This window comes from Drosophila takahashii, chromosome 2L (genome assembly GCF_030179915.1).
Source record: "Drosophila takahashii strain IR98-3 E-12201 chromosome 2L, DtakHiC1v2, whole genome shotgun sequence".
In the NCBI taxonomy this organism is placed as follows: Eukaryota; Metazoa; Arthropoda; class Insecta; order Diptera; family Drosophilidae; genus Drosophila; species Drosophila takahashii.
In genome coordinates this window covers 16,225,889-16,244,156 of record NC_091678.1, presented here as the reverse complement: position 1 = coordinate 16,244,156, position 18,268 = coordinate 16,225,889, and the positions used below count along the sequence as shown (strand labels likewise).

General features: G+C 37.4%; 2 protein-coding genes across 2 annotated transcripts; one reads left to right on the top strand and one right to left on the bottom strand.

The window, feature by feature from the left end:
* The first annotated feature begins 363 nt into the window (after positions 1-363).
* On the top strand, positions 364-1,958 carry Ugt307A1 (UDP-glycosyltransferase family 307 member A1). The gene is made up of 2 exons (XM_017149177.2): positions 364-1,034; positions 1,106-1,958. The coding sequence occupies exons 1-2, from the start codon at positions 364-366 to the stop codon at positions 1,956-1,958; spliced, it is 1,524 nt and encodes a 507-aa protein (XP_017004666.2).
* Positions 1,946-17,951, bottom strand: Pvf2 (PDGF- and VEGF-related factor 2). Its single transcript, XM_017149179.3, has 5 exons — positions 17,658-17,951; positions 16,429-16,951; positions 6,750-6,858; positions 2,653-3,184; positions 1,946-2,596 (listed from the first exon to the last, which is right to left on the bottom strand). Exons 2-5 carry the CDS (start codon positions 16,801-16,803, stop codon positions 2,446-2,448), a joined length of 1,167 nt encoding a protein of 388 aa, XP_017004668.2. The 5' UTR covers positions 16,804-16,951; positions 17,658-17,951; the 3' UTR covers positions 1,946-2,445.
* Between the last annotated feature and the right edge of the window lie 317 nt (positions 17,952-18,268).

Sequence of the window (18,268 nt, the reverse complement as noted above, 5' to 3'; positions counted from 1 at the left end):
AAGATTGACATCGAATATAGAAATATCTGACACTAGCTTCAGGTAAGTTGAATTGAATTTGATATGTTCTAAGCACTTTAAAACTATTAAATTAATACTTTATATATTCTATTCTATATTTTACTTTGAGACTATCAAATTGATTGATTACATTATACGTATTTCATACTCTTATATTTATTCGGCTCTCTGATTTTTTATTTCGATTGCGGATCCAAATTTGTCAGTCCCATGACGTCACGATTGTTGAGTCGGTCTCGTTGGGTAACCAAATTGGCTGTTATCATTTTGATTGATTTATTGTGCGTTCGTGGGTCTCAGCTAATTAGCTGTTAATGTGAATTTGAGTCGGACGCCCCAGTCATGAACAGTTCGCCGGTCAGTTTGTCACTTTTGTCACTTTGGTGGCTCGCTTCCACTTTTTTCCTGCTGGCCGGTAACCCAACCTCAGTGGAATCACATCACATTTTGGGGCTTTTTGTGAATGTGCATCGATCCCAGTTAATGGTCCATTTGGCAGTATGTCGAGCTCTGCTGCAGAAGGGTCACCACGTGACATTGGTCACCACATTGCCGTTGAAGGAGCAGGAGATCCGGGGGAATGTGTCGCACATTTTAATTCCGTGGAAGCAGACAGAAGAGGAGAATCATAATGGATCTTCCTTTGACATAGTTCTCCATCTGCAGCGGATGTTTAGGCGCCTAGAACATTCAGGAGATTTGCTCAATCTGCCGGAGTGGAAAGGGTTTTTAAAAGAGCCACCTACTACTCCTTATGATCTGCTACTTTTGGGCTATCATTTCAACGATCATCTGTTGGGGGTTGCAGCGCATTTTAACTGTCCAGTGGCCATAATTTCCACCCAGCAGCCAACTGGATTTGTAAACAGCATAATGGGAAATCCCGAGGAGCGTTGGTATGTCCCACAACCATATGATAGTCGCCAGAGGACTGGAGTCTCAGCGTGGATATTTGGAGTTTGGGAGAAACTAATGGAGGCTATGGCGAGGAGAGTGCTAGCAAGGATTTATAGGTATGTTTTGAAAACAGTTATTACTTACTTAAATATTTTATTCAATTTGAAAATATTTATTTCATTTTTAGCTTGCATTTTCCCGAACCCCGTTACCCCAGCTTTGAAACCATGCGCCGATCGGTAGTTCTGGCCTTAAGTAATCATCACATGATCAGCGAGGGGCCCATAGCTCCTCTATTACCCAATATGGTGGATATAGGCGGTATAGTCTTGGAACAGAAACTGAATGACTCATCACACGAAAGAACGGCAAGCAATCGTTCGCTCATAATTTTCAGTTTGGGAACTCGTTTTACATGGCGAAAATCTTCTCCGAAATTGCTGCAGACTTTCACAAATGCCTTTGACCAGTTTCCGGACTATGACATTTACTGGACCTACGATGGACCAAATCGAAGTGCCATCAGTCTGGATTATCCCCACATAAAAGTCGGCAAATGGTGGCCCCAGCGTCAGTTATTGGAAAGTGGAAAAGTTCGATTGTTTATCACTCACGGCGGAAAGGGCAGTCTTTCGGAAGCTCTTTACTATGGAGTGCCCCTGCTGGGACTGCCTTTGATTGGCGACCAACGGGCAAATCTCCAGAAGATGCAGTCGAAAAATTGGGGCTTGACATTGTCTACCCACAATCTCACCCATTTAGAGCTATCCAAAACAATGGACAGAATAATTAGATATCCAATTTATGCTAAATCTATATCAGAGGCCTCCAAAATTTACCGCGATCGTCCAATGAAGTCCAGCGATTTGGCCACTTATTGGATCGAGTACATTATTCGTCATAAGGGAGCCAAGAATTTGTACAATCCCGCCAGGCACTTAAATTTCATCGAGTATTACTCCATCGATGTCTATGTGACCATCTATGGGGCCTTAATTCTAACAATAACCGTACTCAGGAAAATAGATCGTTTGTTGTGACTAGAAGTATCGTTTAATGTATACAAATATATTACATAAGTAGCTTAGGAGGTGAACTTAATCGACGATAACTTAAGTACACTCGAATGTTGTTTGACAATACTTCTGATCGGAACATGGGACTATATTTTTTGTATTTTTGCTTCAAGCTTTTTTTTACTGGCATCTTACTCTCAGCATTTATTACTATAAAAATTAACTTGAAGTGTGTCTGCTGTAAAAGTAGTGTTTAAAATGGTTTATGTGTTCCAGGAGGACCATATATATCAATTTAATATTATAGCTCATAATACTAGCGACTAAACATATGGAAGTTCCCATAAGGAGCATTTGGTAAAATTTATTCACCAAATCCTCATCATCGGGAAAGTCAGTTCTGGATTTATTTTGTTCAATGGCTAACTCGTATCTTTAAATAGTAGTATTGAATATGTAGTTTTTAGTTTATGCACAGTTCTGGACTTATGGTTTTCACTGGGGATTTGGTTTAGCTCTTGTTATGCTGGCGCCTCGATTGGATGTAGTTGTGCCGGCTTAGTGTCCGATTTGGAAATTCAGGGCGCGGACAACGGCCGTTTTTCGCATCATAAGGACCGTAATTGCAAAAAGGCGGACTGATTTCCCCACTTTGAATGCGTCTGTAAATATGTTTTTAGTGATTTTTTCAATCATTTGATATGAAATGATTACTCACCGTCGCTCCATCACCGAGAATCCCTCCAAGCCATTTTTCAGCCTCTTGCAGGTGTCGTCGCTGAGGTGGCAGTCGCATCGACAGCGCTGCTCCTTCAGTTCCCACGGATACACCTCCTGCTCCTCCTCCTCCTCCTCCTCCTCCACCGTAGGTGATTCCGTCCAGCTGAAGTCGATGAAGTGCTTCGGACATTGGCAGAGTGGACTGCGTTTGCGTCGGGTCTCCACCTTCACACACTCGCATTCCGTGTGATTTACCATATTAAAAAATATGGGTTCCCTGTGAGAGCCCTTTATCTTGAAAAACACCTTTTCCACTATTTGGTTCGTCTTCATCTGGCAGGAAGATTTTGCGGCGCAGCATCCGATCTTTTCGCTGCACCGGTGAAGGATCGTGGCACGCGGCGAATAGAAGGCATCGGTAGCCGTTGGGATGTAGACCACCTCCGGCCTTGGCCACCGACAGGCCCCATTCTCCGACATGAACTTTTGGTGGTTTTCGGCCCTTTTAGTGAGTTCCTTGATTCGAGCATCTGTGGAGAAAATAAATAATATTTAACGGTATAGTTTACGCAGGGAAAGGTTTGTGTATCATATAATGAAATCTTAAACATTTTAATGGAAAAGAAAGTTAAGTTAAGATTTACAATTCTTATTCCATTATTACTCAAGCTTAGTTATTTATAGCTTGTATGTTAATTTGTAGGCACTTATTCTAAAATTAAAATATCTTTTTTTTATAGCCAATTAAAACAAAAATAAATTATTTCAAACACTAAAGTTAGTGCAAGTAAAATGCATCCTGCTGCTTTGAATAATCCCCTTAAATGTTTCATTTTTACACTAAACCTATTAACATAAACACACTTTTTCGCGTATGTGTGTCATTGGAATAACCAGTTACCGGGCTCATTACTTAATAGCCCACTAAAGGCTGTTCATTCGCCTTCTCAATCGGTCGGTTCAGTAAACTGCCAGAAATTTTTCCCCTCCGCGTTTTCAATGCCTTTTGCGCGCGTTTTTCGTGCGTTTCGGTAGCGTTTTCGATCGCCCACTGGCTTTTTGCCATGCCATCGGCTTAAGATCATTTGTGCGATCCGACTTTTTTTATTGATCGGCTGCTGGATACTGCCCCTTTAAGGCCTTTTTGGCTGGCTTAAGTTTACCGTTGCAGGCGAGTTTTATTTATGGTCTTTTGTCGCGACTATAAAAAAAACGTTCAGAAGCGATCTTTGCATGCGGAATTAATTTTTTCTCGTCCGTCTGACGGTCATAAAGTTGCACGAGCCAAGCGGATTGGCGGGCAGGGGGAAAGTGTCTTCAAAGACCACCCAATGCGCAGTTAACCGAGGTAATCCCGGGTCCTAGTCCCAGTCTCCATTCATTCACCTACTGGGAGATCAACTTTCCAGGCGAATCTCCAAGGAAGATTCAACTGTTGGCTCCATATGTAATTTTCATAAATGCCCCATGATTGAATCATCAACTTAACGAGCATGCTGGGAGGGATCGGGTGGGTATTTGTACACTGTCGAAAAATCCCCTTTGAAATGGAATTTTTCAGAATAAATAGGGGTAAAAATGGAAAAGCTTTTTGAAAAATTTTTAATGGATTTTAAAAAGAAAGTTTTTTGCCCTACATATTTAAAAATATAAAATTATAATTCAAATTAAAAAATTGTGTATAAGTTGTTACAAATATTAAATTTTAAAGTCGAACTATTTATTGTTAAATTTGAACAAAAAAATGTATGCAGAAATTTCTTTGTTAAAAGGATTTGTAAAATTGAAGATGTTAGGATCCTAATTGTGTTTTATTAAAATTATTTTTCTTTCGGTGCATTTGAGGTAGCTGCATGATGTAGCGACAAAGGGTGGTGGAGCCGTTCTACTGCCTCAGCGTTTGCGGAGCTGCTTCAGCCACAACAGCCACATGAATAATTCAAGAGGTTCTAGCTCAACAAGCCAGGAGTACTGAGAACACAGGGTTTTTAAAGGGAATGGCGGGGTGAAAAATAGGGTGAAAGAGGGGGCAATTGCAATGTTCTTGATGCCTGGGTTGAGGAAAGTCTGCTTTGCTGCCTTTGAACTTGACGCCATTGCCCATGAAAATGTGGGCCAATCTGACGGACTCCAAATATGATGAGGTGAGGGGAATTTTCGTCCAAATTGCCATGGCTTTCCATGGCCAGTAGTTGGGCTTGGCCAATATAGTCATTTTGACTGTTCCGAAATGTTACTCATCGTTTAATAAAAGAAAAGTTAGTGAAAAGCACCAGGGATATTCCTCTTATCTCTTCAAATATACATCAGCATAACTCTATAAACTTTTAATAAACTTTTACCCATATCAAGTAAAGAATTTCTACACAAATTCCTATCAAAACGTAGCAAATTCCTGTTGGCAATATTTAATTTTCTTAAGCTAATAATTACTATCATCTTCATATGAGTCAAAGTAAGTAAGTTTTGTTACGGGTAAAAATCTTAGATGCTTAACTAAAACAAATGCAGCTGAACAAATCGAATGTGATAAGAAAATTGCATCATTAGGCATTTACGACCACATCCACATGGATTTCCATTGACAATTTCCCAGGCTGAGTGACACACTTTTGTTGGCTTTTGCCCCGACTCTGTCCACACGCTCTTAACGGTATTACCAAAAACAATTTTCGCGCCCATTAAGCGACAACAATTTTCCGCTCAAATGCAAAAGACAGAGAAAATGGAGAAAAGGGGTGGAGATAAAAAAGTATTGAGACAGACCGAGCTCACATTTCATTGTCAGAGGTCTGGGTTGAGATTGTGGTTGCCTCGTAATTGTCAATACACTGAGAAAACAACTGTATTTAAATTTATTTATATTTATATTTTTACAAAATATATAATTTAAGATGTTGTCTACTTCTTGTTCTTATAATAGATTTATTTTATTTAAAAATTCAAAAGAACTGCACCAACTAATTTAAATACTTTAAAAAAATTTCTGTGGAACTTTTGTAACAATACCTTTTGTGGTTCTAGAATATTGTTTCTCTGTATCTCTAATGGGGATTTTGTAAAACCTAGTGGCACTAAACTTGTAATGAAGTAATTGGCCAGATCTATGCAAGTCTCCAATCCTCTCCCCAAAAAAAAAAAAACAAATCAACAACTTGAACTAAGAGAAGCGGCATGTGTGTATTTGCTGAACAAGAAAACTCTCCTTTTAATTGCAATGAAAGTGCAGATGCTTCACCCAAGCGACAAAAAAACGTAGAAAAAGGGAAAAAAGCTGTGGAAAAGTATTTTTTGGGTAATTTTTCAACTCTTTAATGCGAAGTTTTCACTCACTTTCCTACGGTTAGAAAGTAAAGTGCGTGAAATAAGCTCAAGCCTGACTTTTCACCCATACTGTTGTTGACATTCGTGCTCTGGTTTCACATCATTCACAAGGAGAGTCACGTGCCAAAGGATAAAACAGTCATTTTCATTTCCATTGTCATAAATAACAGGAAAAGCAACTGGGATTGCCACGCACTCCAGCCACAGTTGTGGAATTACAAAGGTTGCCTTGGATCAAAATATATGAAAACATTAATATTAAAATAAAAAAATATACTATTGGGACAACATTTTCTCAGTTTTTGAATTAAAAAAAAATGAAGATGAAAAAAAATGTGTTTTGATTGGTTTTAAATATAGTTTTAAGACCGCTAGTTCTTGAGAGTTCGAATATTTTTTTTTTTGTCGCATCAACTGTTTGCCTAGCCCTTATTTACTAAACCGCGAATTCTTGAGAGCTTGTATATTTTTTATTCGTTTGCTTCTATAAACTTGGCATCAACTGTTCGCCCAGCTCTCCTTTTGCCACATCAAAGGCCATTTGATGGCGTTTTGTTTGGCTTGTTTCGCCCTTTCGCATAGAGAATTGCATGGAGTTCGCTTAGCACATTTGCTTAGCACATTTTTTATGGCCAGAACGTGATGATCATGGGCGGGCGCCTCGGACATCTATTTGCAGCACAATTACGGGGGAAGGGAGTTGCCATTAATGGCCCCAATGAACCCCGACCGGGGAAAATCTTTAAAAAGGGTAAAGGGTAGCGTACTCACTATTGACTTTCCTCGCTCTGGCTTCCTCGATGGCATTTGGGGTTCCATACTGGACTTCCCTCTGGGCTGCTAACGCGACCGGCGGCTGATCCGATGGATAGTCGTCGTTCTGTTTTCATGAAACAAAAGAGCATACAAAATATGGAATATTAAAGCATTGAAAGGAGATAAGGCAATGTAACAACCTACATATGTGAACAACACCTAATTTATGGATATAGTCGGTTTATCTTGTATTATTTTATTGTTTTTTCGACAACCACGTAACTCTATTCCGATTTACAGAACGAAATGTTTTGCGGCTTTCATTATTATTGCACAATGCGGCTGGGCATCGCTCCTTTTCCACGTATTTTTTCATCCATAAAGTATTTACAATTTTGTGCCACTTTTTATGGCAGTAAAAACATATAGACCAGCTAATAAATTGGATTGTGCAATATGACAGCATACAGAAGGGTTTTTCCCATATTTACTCAATGAAGAATCGGATGAATCAAAATAAACAAATTTTCAAAAATATTATATTGCAATATTCTTGGAACATATTTAGGAAAATCAGCAGTAATTAAAATTATCTGTTAAGGTGTTTAGTTTTCTTCCTATTTATTTATTTACTTTTAATTTAATTTGTTATTGTTGTGAAATTAAAATGTAAGCCAATGGCAATATGATAATAAATTATTGACCTTGAGTCTTTTTATCTTTTTGCCTTTGTCATTATTAATATTAGAACAATAATCTTACGACGTACCGGAAGCTACTGACAAGCAGAACATTTATGTTTGTAAAGTAATTTTCAATTTATGGTGAAATATTTAAATTTCCATGGTATTGTTCTTGCTTTGGTTTTTTCTTTGCACAGAGGGCGAATAAAAATAAAATTCAATTTATGCCTTTTGATTTATGTGTGCTGGCGAGTTGTGCTCACGCAGCTATTTTGATTTATTTAACAGATTTTTAACACGCTTCACACAAGAGCCGCAGCGAAAGGGGAATACCAAGTGCAGGTGCAAAAGGAAAACTGCGTGCCACACCTGAGAGCACCTGAAAAGCTATCACTTACAGCTCAAAGAGCAACGGCAGCGGATGTGGGGTAAAACTTTTACAATTTGCATTGCCACACACATATATCGATTTTCAACAAAGGGATGGCTGCACTGGCTTTTCCCACGTTTTTCCAGCCCCAAAAGGCGCCCCCCGAATGTCATGAAAACTAACGACATGCATATAAGTGATACATAATGCGACAAGGAGGAGCGGAAAATCGGAAAAGCGGGAGTGGCTGCCTTCTGGGTGTAATAAATGAAGTGTGCATGTAAGAAAAATGACACCGGCAGAAGCAGAAAGGATAAAGCAGCCAGGACACAACTCCATTCGCATTCCCAACAGAGTCACCAAAGCGTTAAGTGAAATGGCCAGCGAAATGGGTGAAAGGGTTTGGGGTTGCAAATGTGGGCGGTGGGGGATCCTTCGTTTGCGAATTGAAATTGAAGGTTTTTACGCCAAGTCATGCCCCGCATGCAAAAGAAGCTAATGGTTCGGATGCATATACTATATTTTTTTGGGAGCTTAATGACCGCTGATCATGACTGCACGAAATCGGGGGATCCTTTAACATGAGTCTTTATTTCGATTATGCTTAAGCATTATCATCAGGAACTACTGATGACTACCAATGAGTAATTATTTTGATTTTGTATACTTCTATTTTTTTACAATGATCGTTTTCCCTAGACCAATCAAAGTCGTTCGAATCGGATCCGGAATCTCTCCGTCCTATTTCCTTTCCATGCCCCCCTTTCTGATATTTCTTTTAGGCAACACCTCAGCTCTCTTTTCTTATAACCAGCTCTACTTAAGCTTCATTACGCATGCTCAGCCATGACACGACCATTTCATCCAGACTGGCAGTTTTTAACTCCCCGACCCCCAACCCTCCCGAGATTCCCCCCTAGAATTACCATCAATCTGGAGTGCCAATCCCAGGAGCAGGAACCGGAGCTATAGCTGCACAGAGAAAAAATACGTAGGCCTATATATAGTATATATATTATATACAAGAAATTGTACTTGTTGTTCAACAAAGTATTGTCTAATTAATGTTTGTTTGTTGTTTATTCATGTTTGCAGTTCGATTTGCTGAATATACTGATATTAACAAATATTGAAGTTATAAATTAATAAATATTAAAAACTGAATTTCCAATTGATTTTCACAATTAAAGTTCTTTATTTTTTCACTGCAGAACCGAAGTTGAGGCAGGGACACATGAATGAACAAAAAAAAAGCCATTAAGTGTCTGCGGGGTTGACAGTATTCGAAAACAGTTGGTTTTTCTTAGGCCCGCTCCAGCCAGTCTCCTCTATACAAAATAATAATAAAAAAAGCCAAACTTCATTTGCATTGCCCCTTGTTCTGTTTTGAGCGTTTGAAGGATGTTTTGGTCGGAGGAGCAGTTTCTTTATTATTTTTCACTCTTGTTTTTTTTTCCACACCTTTTTTGTTTAGCCTCAATTGGGATTCCTGGCGTGGGTGTGACTTGTGTTTGGTATTTTACGACCCAGAAGGTAACAACAACAGCAGCGACAACAATAATAAAGAGCCTGTCGTGGGTTTATTTGCAATCAAAAGAGTTATGAGCCAAATGCAAATAGCGCACCCAGTACCCTGTTTTACGATCCTCATTCCCTTACACTCTAAAACAAAATCTAAAACGCGAAATTAAAATAAAAATTAAAGTATCAAATATCAAAATATCATCTGATTGTAAGACGAGAAATTCAACATCGATATTTTGTGAAAAATACAAAAGGAAGTGGTTCCTAATTTACATATAAAACAAAACAAAATTCTTATTTTTATTCAAATAAAGTTAAGACTTTTCTTTATTTATTCCAAAACTATTCATTTTAGTGTACTTCTCGGGAGTTCCAGAACTAAGCCTCTGACAGCGAGGTTCAGGGCTTAAAGGTGTTCCTTTTTGGTTGTCCCAGGTCAAGATTAAATACCCCCTTTTTCCTCGCTCTTTTTATGCATGGTAAAATGCGTGAATGGGCAAAAGATGAAAAAGTAGGAGAGTTGTGGGAGAAACATCATCAACAGGGGCAGAGGCGGTACAAAAAGTCTGGCCAACAAATTCGCCGACAACTGTGCAAATAAGCAAGGGGCGGTGGGTGTGAGGGGGGATTGATAATAGACCAGAAAGGGCTGGGTGGTTGGACGAGGGACCAAAGTTGCAAATAGTACAATCCAATATTTGTTTACGCCAAAGAGAGTACAACAAACAGGGCCAACTAAATGTGCACTGCCTTCCTCGCCCTTTACATCTTTCATTTTCCCCGGAATCCCCCTTGGAATCCACAACTATAAATGGGCAAGTACGTTCACAATGAATCGCTTTAGCTAAATTAGAATTTTCATCCAGAAGGGAATGACGAAATTCGCAATAGGCCACTGGGTACAAAAACATCAAGTATTTGACTAAATTTGGTAAAGCACAATTTATTACAATGTTTTTTTTTGTTAAAAAAAAAGATTTAGGGAGAATGTATTAGTTATTTAGTTGATAGTTTTAAAATGACAAATTAATATTTTATTATTGTCTAAAATATTACGAAATATTAACAATACTAACTTAATTTAATTTAAAATATTTTAATTTATATTATTTTTCTAAAGTTACACATTTATTTAAATAAGACTATATTTTCATTTATTTTTCTAAGTTCTCTGACTCTAGATCATTGCATAATTACACTGCATTTCTTTCATCGAAAAGAATCAACGCAACTCATTGATTTGACAAATTAAAAAAAAAGCTGCATGAGAGAAATGTTTCATTTCTTTTTCCTTTGAAAACCAATATTCTCCTCTCTAGGGCATAACCAGTTCGTTGTCAGTCTGCTTTTGAGGCTTTTCAGTTTGTGTTTTCTTAATTTGTGTTGAATGCGATGCCGCGAAATGCAAATGTAGCAATTGCAATTTGACTAAAAGCTAAGCAGGGAAAATGGGAAAATGTATGAAAAAGCGCAGTGAGCAGCGTTTGGGAAAATATACGCCTCCATATATTTTCCGTTTTTTTTAGAACTATTAACATGGCCCAGACACGAAGAGATGTGAAAAGGGGAGGTTATGGATGGACCATATGGCGTATGCTTAATGTGTCATGGGTTTTTCTCTTTCTTATTGTATTTCCAGTTTGCTCTTTATACATTTTTTGACATAAAAGTACCAATTAGGCGGGCACTCACTCACCGCCCTCCCCCTTCCCAATTCGACAATTAACTTAAGTAATTAAAATCGGACTCACTTTGCATATTCACTCGGTGTTTTCCTTTTTTGCATATTAATTGAAACTACTCGCATTAAAAGCCCATACAATTTTATACTTTTTGGCGGGGCAAGTATTTTGAAAGAAACACAAAAAGAAATGCGCAAAAGGACGGGCTGTATAAAATGCTTTTTAATTTTTAACGAGCGAATGTAGCCGCGAAATCTGCCGCGACTGCTTGGCCGTTTATTATGACAATTTTATATTTGTTTGCTTTCGGCCGACTGCGAAAACGAAAGCAGGCAAAAGGAAAGCATCAAGGCTGAAAGCAGAAATCAGAAAGCAAAGACGCCGCCTTTGGTACCATAAATGGCTATAGCATCCATCCAATGTCAATGACAGAGAGATGATGTTTCTGGCCAGAGAGCTGGCTGCCTGCGTTCAGGGATACAAACTTGAGACTATGTGTTTTAGATTTTTCATTTCGATTTTGGGACAATTTGGAATGATCTTCTTAGAACTACCGATTGGAAATTGAAATAAAAAATATATATATTCTAATATTTTTTAAAAATTTAATGAACAATTTGTCAGCCTTTTTACTTTTCTTTTTAATACAGCAATATTAATTCAATATACGTACAACAATCGGTTGTTTTATTAACAATATATTGAAGATACACCAAAATAAAAGCCTATCAACTCTGATTAAAAGATTGACTTGAAATATTGGGGAACAAAATAAAATTAATTTTCTTGTGGTTTAAATATGAGTCAATAATATTTTCACAAGACAAAGTAAAATAATAATATATTCATTCTTGACACTATAATCTAATACACAATCCAAATTTATTTTATATTGTATCCCTGCCAGAGGTTGAATCATCCAGTCACGGAGGCGCCTACCAATTAAATGGCCCATTCACAGACAAACTCACTGCAAAATATAGCAAGTTGCTGTTGGCGCAGCTTGGCAAATGCCGGAAATGTGAACTGATGCATCATCATCATCGTCGGAGGGATCGATCGAGAAACTGATTGCCAGTCGAGACGTCGATTTGAAGAACATGTCTAGGAAAATGTGGGGGGATCAGATTGGACCCCAGAGGGATAGAGAGAGGGGCTGGGAGTGTCGGGGTTGTCTGACTCTTCTAATTGCAACGCCCACACGCACCGATCGATTGCCGCTAGATTGCCCAAGAGATTGAAACGTAGCTGCTCCACCGATCAACCAATCCACCGATCTCCCGACTCGTCTGGCCTGCTCTAGATTGACTTTTCAATCTGCAATTTGTTTGAATTTATCAAAGGCGATACACTGACTGACAAAGAGGAAATATTGACTTTGTTGTGAGACTCATGCGCAAATAAACGATGGGGGATACGGAAATATGGGATTCTGGAATGTGGTAAATGCTTTACTTTTAGAATAAATAAATAAATAACTTCTGTAATCTTTAATTTTATAGAACTTTGCACAGTTGTTAATCTCGAGAGTAGGGAATTTCCACATACATAATCCATTGGTATTTCTTGCTCTTAACTTTCACAACATAAAAGTGATTTATAACGTATAACATGAAACATATTTGTAAATTTTTTACAAACGTCTTTCATCTCTCCCGAAGATCGCTTGGTTCCGCAAAATATTCCCGGAAAACATAGATCACACAAAGGGAGAAATGGCCATTAAATTTAGAACAAAGGAATTTATATGATTTATGTTCCCGAAGAGTGTATTAAGGCCTCGTCTTGGCCGTGATTTATATTTGCTGGTGGGCCTTAATTGCGTGACTCTTGGCGCATGCCCCGTTTAATGGCCAACAAGTCGCCGGCGATCAATCAGCCAGTTCGCACAGTCGGGGCCAGTTAATTATTGCCAGCAGCCGAAAAGCGTGAACTCTTTGCTCCTAATTTATTGGTCTGGCGACAAGTTCCCCTACACTTTCCTCACGCGTTTTTTCTTGTCGACGGGTTTTCCACGTTCATTAGGCGATGTGTCGCAGACTAGAAATTAATAATATAAAATTTTATAGATTTGCCATAAATATTCAAAGCTTCCGCCTCAAATGGTCGAAGTCGGCTGGACTATTAGTCATAACCAAATCATTGGCATGTGAGTACTTTGTAGACCGCCCGAAAGCAGTTTGCAGTTATGTCATAAGCCGATTTGCCCGTCATTAGCTTTTTTTATATTTTTTGGTAAAACGCGCCACATTAAGATTGCTAATAAATCAGAAATCTTGCCGACATTTACATTATCCCCAAATATACTTTGGTGCGTGGCAACAGATTTCATCGTTCAACTCTGTGTGGCAATAGACGGAGTCAACACAAATTTAATGGGGAAAGAAATTTTATAGGAACTTTTGTGTTTATTTCTTGATTCACAGTCGAAACGAAAGTGAAATGATTGCAGTTGCGAAGTGCTTTTCGAAAAAAATATTTGCATTGTTTATGAACAGATGAATGAGTATTGACAGCTGTGAAATGATTTTTTAAATATAGTAAGTGTGTTTTGTTTAAGCATATTTCAATTTGAAATACAATTTTCTATGATATTCTAAAATAATTTATTAACTATAAATAATTAATTTCATTCTCATCAAGTTAAGATTGATATTTATAAATCAGAATGTGTTATCTAGAGGAGTTCAAGTGCAAATAACTCTCTTTTTCCCCACGTCTTTAAGTGTCTCGTCAACTTTATGTATATATTGCCGTAGATAACCTCCTTTTATTCCAATCCCGCTGGTGATAAAGGCATTTTCTAGTCATTCAACTATTGCGATTATACAATTATGAGTCGCGATGCTAACGTCCAGATCAAGTTATATTAATCGCACATTTGCCTATAAATACATATGCAGATTTAGAATTTATTGACCTTGTGATATAGCAACTAAGTTCTTGATGATTAATCGATTAAGTCAATTTGTTTTCACATTCCGGCTGGTTGCAATACAAGATTTTATAGTGACCTATTTGAGTCTGGTTTTTCTGTTCGAAATTAAAGCAGGGCTTTCACAACCTTAAACTTTAAACAACTTACAATAAGGCACGATGGCATCATCGGGGTTTTCCAAATGTCAAATAAGAACTATGTACAAGAAATAATATTGTAAGAATATAATAAAGTGGGGAATTGGTGGGAACTTTTGGAATTGGAATTTTTACGCTCATAACCAAGATATGAGACCCATTCCCAGTTCTTAATCTCAGTGCAGTTATGCGCACGGAATGTGATGGCAAATAAACAGGCAAAGGTAAACACACGGAGAGAAATGAAATGGTATGTGAGGAGGCAAGTGCAGCGGTTTCCCAAGGCGAAAAGGTAGTTGGAGGGGCAGGGAAAAGCAGAGTGCAGAGTATTCAGTTCCAACGAGCAGATATTAAATTCCTCTTTTCAGAGGTCAAAAGGAGGGGTCGATGGGAGGTGCGGATATTAAGGTAAAATCATGACCACAGACCATAAGCTTTTTATGCCGCCTGAGTGCATCAACCACCCACTCTCACTCGCATCCCCATTCCGATCAATCCCCTTATCTTTTCAGGCAAGCTTATTGAGGTACCTTTGCCATTGGATCACTTATAGTTTCAAGCAAAAGTGTGTGCAATAAGAGGGCAAATAAGACTCAACGACGGGGAACAAATCGGGAGCCTCTGGTTGATAAGCGAATGAACCGCAATCAAGGCAGTGATTGTCGTTCATTTCGGGGAATTCCAAAGCAATATTTATATAGGCACTAGTGCATTCACGCAATTATTGTTTAATATATTATATCATATCAGATAATTAAATAAAAATATAGTGTTAATGTTTTACATTGGATCAAAATTCCCATGAAACTTAAAAGTGGTTTATTTGATGACGCAAACCATCTAATATTCTTGGAAATGCCCATTTGCAGAATGTTTGTTTAATCAGTTCCAAGATTTGCCAAAATCTGTTCCTATTAAAGCTCGTTGTTTAAGTATTATTAAAAATTTAATATGAAATATAAGAAATCGAAACGACTTTTCAAGCAATTCTATTTACTTGTCATGGTCATACATTTTTAACAACGGAGTCATTGATTAATTCTTCTATCAGATGTTTCATCTCAATTATGAGTAATCAATGTAAATCAGAGAGTCAATTTTCCCCTAATAAATCCCATATATATTTAGGCACGATTGATTTCCCTTTAAGGGCGGCAACAGTTACAAGTTGTCAAGTCAATTGGGCCAATTAACGAGGGACCACCATAACGGAAAGTCGTGTCTTAAAGATCCCTTTAACAACCCGTTTGCATTTTCCCCTTTTTTATTATCATCGGCCAGCTGTCGGCCATGGAACAGAAAAAAATTAAAAATAAAACAACAAAGCGACAGGTTCTTCCCGAGATCCCCCTTTGTCGCTTTTAAACGGATCGGCACAATTACAGGCCGGAAAGTGAAACCGAAACCGATCGTTGAGTAGGGATCTCTCTCTTCTGGATCTGGGCATTATGTTGGCTCCCGTTTGCACACCGCCAAATTGGCTTGTTAACCAAATTGGTGGCTCCTACCTGCCGCAACACGTTTCATAATTGCCGCCGTTGTGTAACTCCTTCTTGCCGATCCCCAGCCATATGGGTGGGCTTTTCGATCTGCGATTCGCAATGGGTGAGCGGCTCGGAGATCGCTGCGATTGCACGTCCCAGGGTTAGTCACCCGTCTCCGATTCACTTACGCGCCGAGGTTCAAGGTGAGCCATCTCGTTTCGATTCGATTCTGATTACCATTCCGATTCTAATGCGCAACAACTAGCAGCAGCTACTAAAGATACTTTGAAAATTCATTGAGAATTTGCGAAAGGAATAAAAAACTGTTACATAGAAATATTCTGCTATGCAGATTTACTTAAAAAAAAAAACATATATTCAGATTTTTAATTTCCTCGAAACATTTCAGTACGTGCCAAAATTAAATTTCCAAAAATTTTAATGATTTAATTATAAATCTGAATTGAAATACGAATTCTCTTGAAAACTTTAAAGTCAAATCTTAGAATGGCTATCAGACACAATTATTAAATATTACTGAGGCTCTAAATATGATGGAAATCATTTTTTATTTAAGTTCTCAATTGTTTCTATAAAATTATATGTGTTTTTTTCAAAGAATAATTGATGCGAATATTTCCTTTTTAATAGTTTTGTCAAAACTAATTTAATTTTGTTCTTTTAAAATATATTCATAAACATTCGTAATCCACCTTTCCTTAAGTGTCATAAAATTAAATAACTAACAAATATTTAATCGGCTTAAAGCAGTTGTGAAGAAAAATAGAATGAAGCGAGTCAACAGGACCATATTTTTATGGGTTCCGCGAAGTGTTTGCTTTCGTGTGGGTCCCAAGATTAAAATGAAGTACTCACCCCATCGTCGGCAGTTTCAGAATCGAGGCGATTATCGTCAGCCTGCCCCAAGAGGTTGCCATTGAGTCTGCGGCCATAAGGGAACCCTTGCTGGGTGGCCGGCTCACGTGCCACGCGCTTGTGGGAAAACCTCGGGATCTCCCGATCTTCGGAATACTCCCCGATAACGTAGGGCTTCTCGTCCTCATTGTAATATTCTCGTGGAGGGAGGTAATAACGAGGTCGATAGGTATGTGGATGAGAGGTGGTCCTGGGCAAGGTCGAATTCCTCACGTCAAAATAATTATTATTTATGTCGGTTGGAAAACTGGAGTACACGCGTGTCGTCTTCATAAAGAAGATCGCGAAGATTGCGAGCCCGATTAGGAGATTCATTTTTATATTACGTTTTGTTTAGTGTATTTATAAATATTTAAATTTTGTAATGAGATTTGTATTCTTATTTTAGTTTCATTTATATTGTTTATGTTTTTGAAATAAGAATATTTTAGAAGATTCACAATATTCTTTGTTATTCACTTTTCTGAAAATAGGCAAAGAGAAATGGAATAAGCAATTAGTATTTGGTGGCTAGGCCTTAGGCACAAACAATTTTTATTTTTTTTTTTTATTTAATTTTGCACTAATTTATTTTAAGATTTCGCACTTGTTTTATTTTTTTGCACAAATGTGAGCCATTTATTTTGGTTCTGTTAATTACATTTTGCAGGATTTTTGTTTAAATTTTTTTTTCAACAATTTGTAAGACAATTTTTTGAGTCTAACAAGTTGCTAAATGTTTTCTTTTTTGGCACACGCCTTCACTTTTAACGCACGGCTGCACAGAATTGGCGAATTTGTCGGTTGAAAACATTCAAAAATCTTTCTTATTTAATCGTTTTTTATTTACAATGCATTTTGTTTGCTGCCTGCTTGTCGAGAATACAATAATTTTTACCGGCAAGGCATTAAACACGATATTTTGGCTTTAATAATATAAACTAGACACGATTTTTTATTAAGATTTTAATACGTTTAAATTATAAAGGTAAAAAAAATAATTTGGTTTTGATTTATTTATTAACACATTTTCCTTCTAGATTCTAATTTATATTTTCTTTTCGATTAATAAAAGGTCCAACATATTTTTTTACAACCAGTGGCGAAATTATTTTAAATGAATTTGTCAATTAATTACAAGCACTTATGTAAATTTACTCAGATAGCTGATTGATTCTTGAATGGTATACCTTTTCACAAAACTTTCAAAAGGACATTTTTATTCACTTTGTTTACTTTATTTCAAAGTACCCGAATAATTGTAGGACTTTTAATTTAAATAAGGGATTGAGCCGAGCAAGCGAACCGCGCGCTTCGAGTGCCTGTTTTGAACTGATTGAAGACATTTGCCGGCGATCCCCAGCAGCCAAAAGCTTGTTCTCTCTTCGCTCTTTTCACTCAGACATTAAGAGTTTTGTGCTCAGACTGAGTAAAATGAAAACGAACGAACTGAGTGCTCTTATTCACTTTAAGAACAATACGTATTAAATTAAGTTGTTACTGTTAAATTTTGTTGAATATTTTAATAAGACAATTTTATTATTTTAAAGCAGGGACCGTAAATAATCATTATTTGAGATTTTTATTTTAAAAAGACTACTGCGATATTTTGTTTTAAACGTCAAAAATAAAGTTCTTTTTACTCTTGTCCACAAAGTATATGCATTTCAACAAATCTGGAAAGCAAATTAACTGTTATTTGTTCATGTCTATAAAGTGCATAAAAACCAGGTATATTGTTGATTAAAACTTGTAAAAACCTCAGTAGGCCTTTTAAAATAAAAATCTCAAATATTGATTA

Coding starts and splice junctions, on each gene's coding strand:
- Ugt307A1 (XM_017149177.2), top strand. CDS start 364: ATGAACAGTTCGCCGGTCAGTTTGTCACTTTTGTCACTTTGGTGGCTC. Junction 1,035..1,105: donor GTGCTAGCAAGGATTTATAG/GTATGTTTTGAA, acceptor TTTCATTTTTAG/CTTGCATTTTCCCGAACCCC.
- Pvf2 (XM_017149179.3), bottom strand. CDS start 16,803: ATGAATCTCCTAATCGGGCTCGCAATCTTCGCGATCTTCTTTATGAAG. Junction 3,185..6,749: donor CAGAGCGAGGAAAGTCAATA/GTGAGTACGCTA, acceptor TTTTCTCCACAG/ATGCTCGAATCAAGGAACTC. Junction 2,597..2,652: donor TTCTCGGTGATGGAGCGACG/GTGAGTAATCAT, acceptor ACATATTTACAG/ACGCATTCAAAGTGGGGAAA.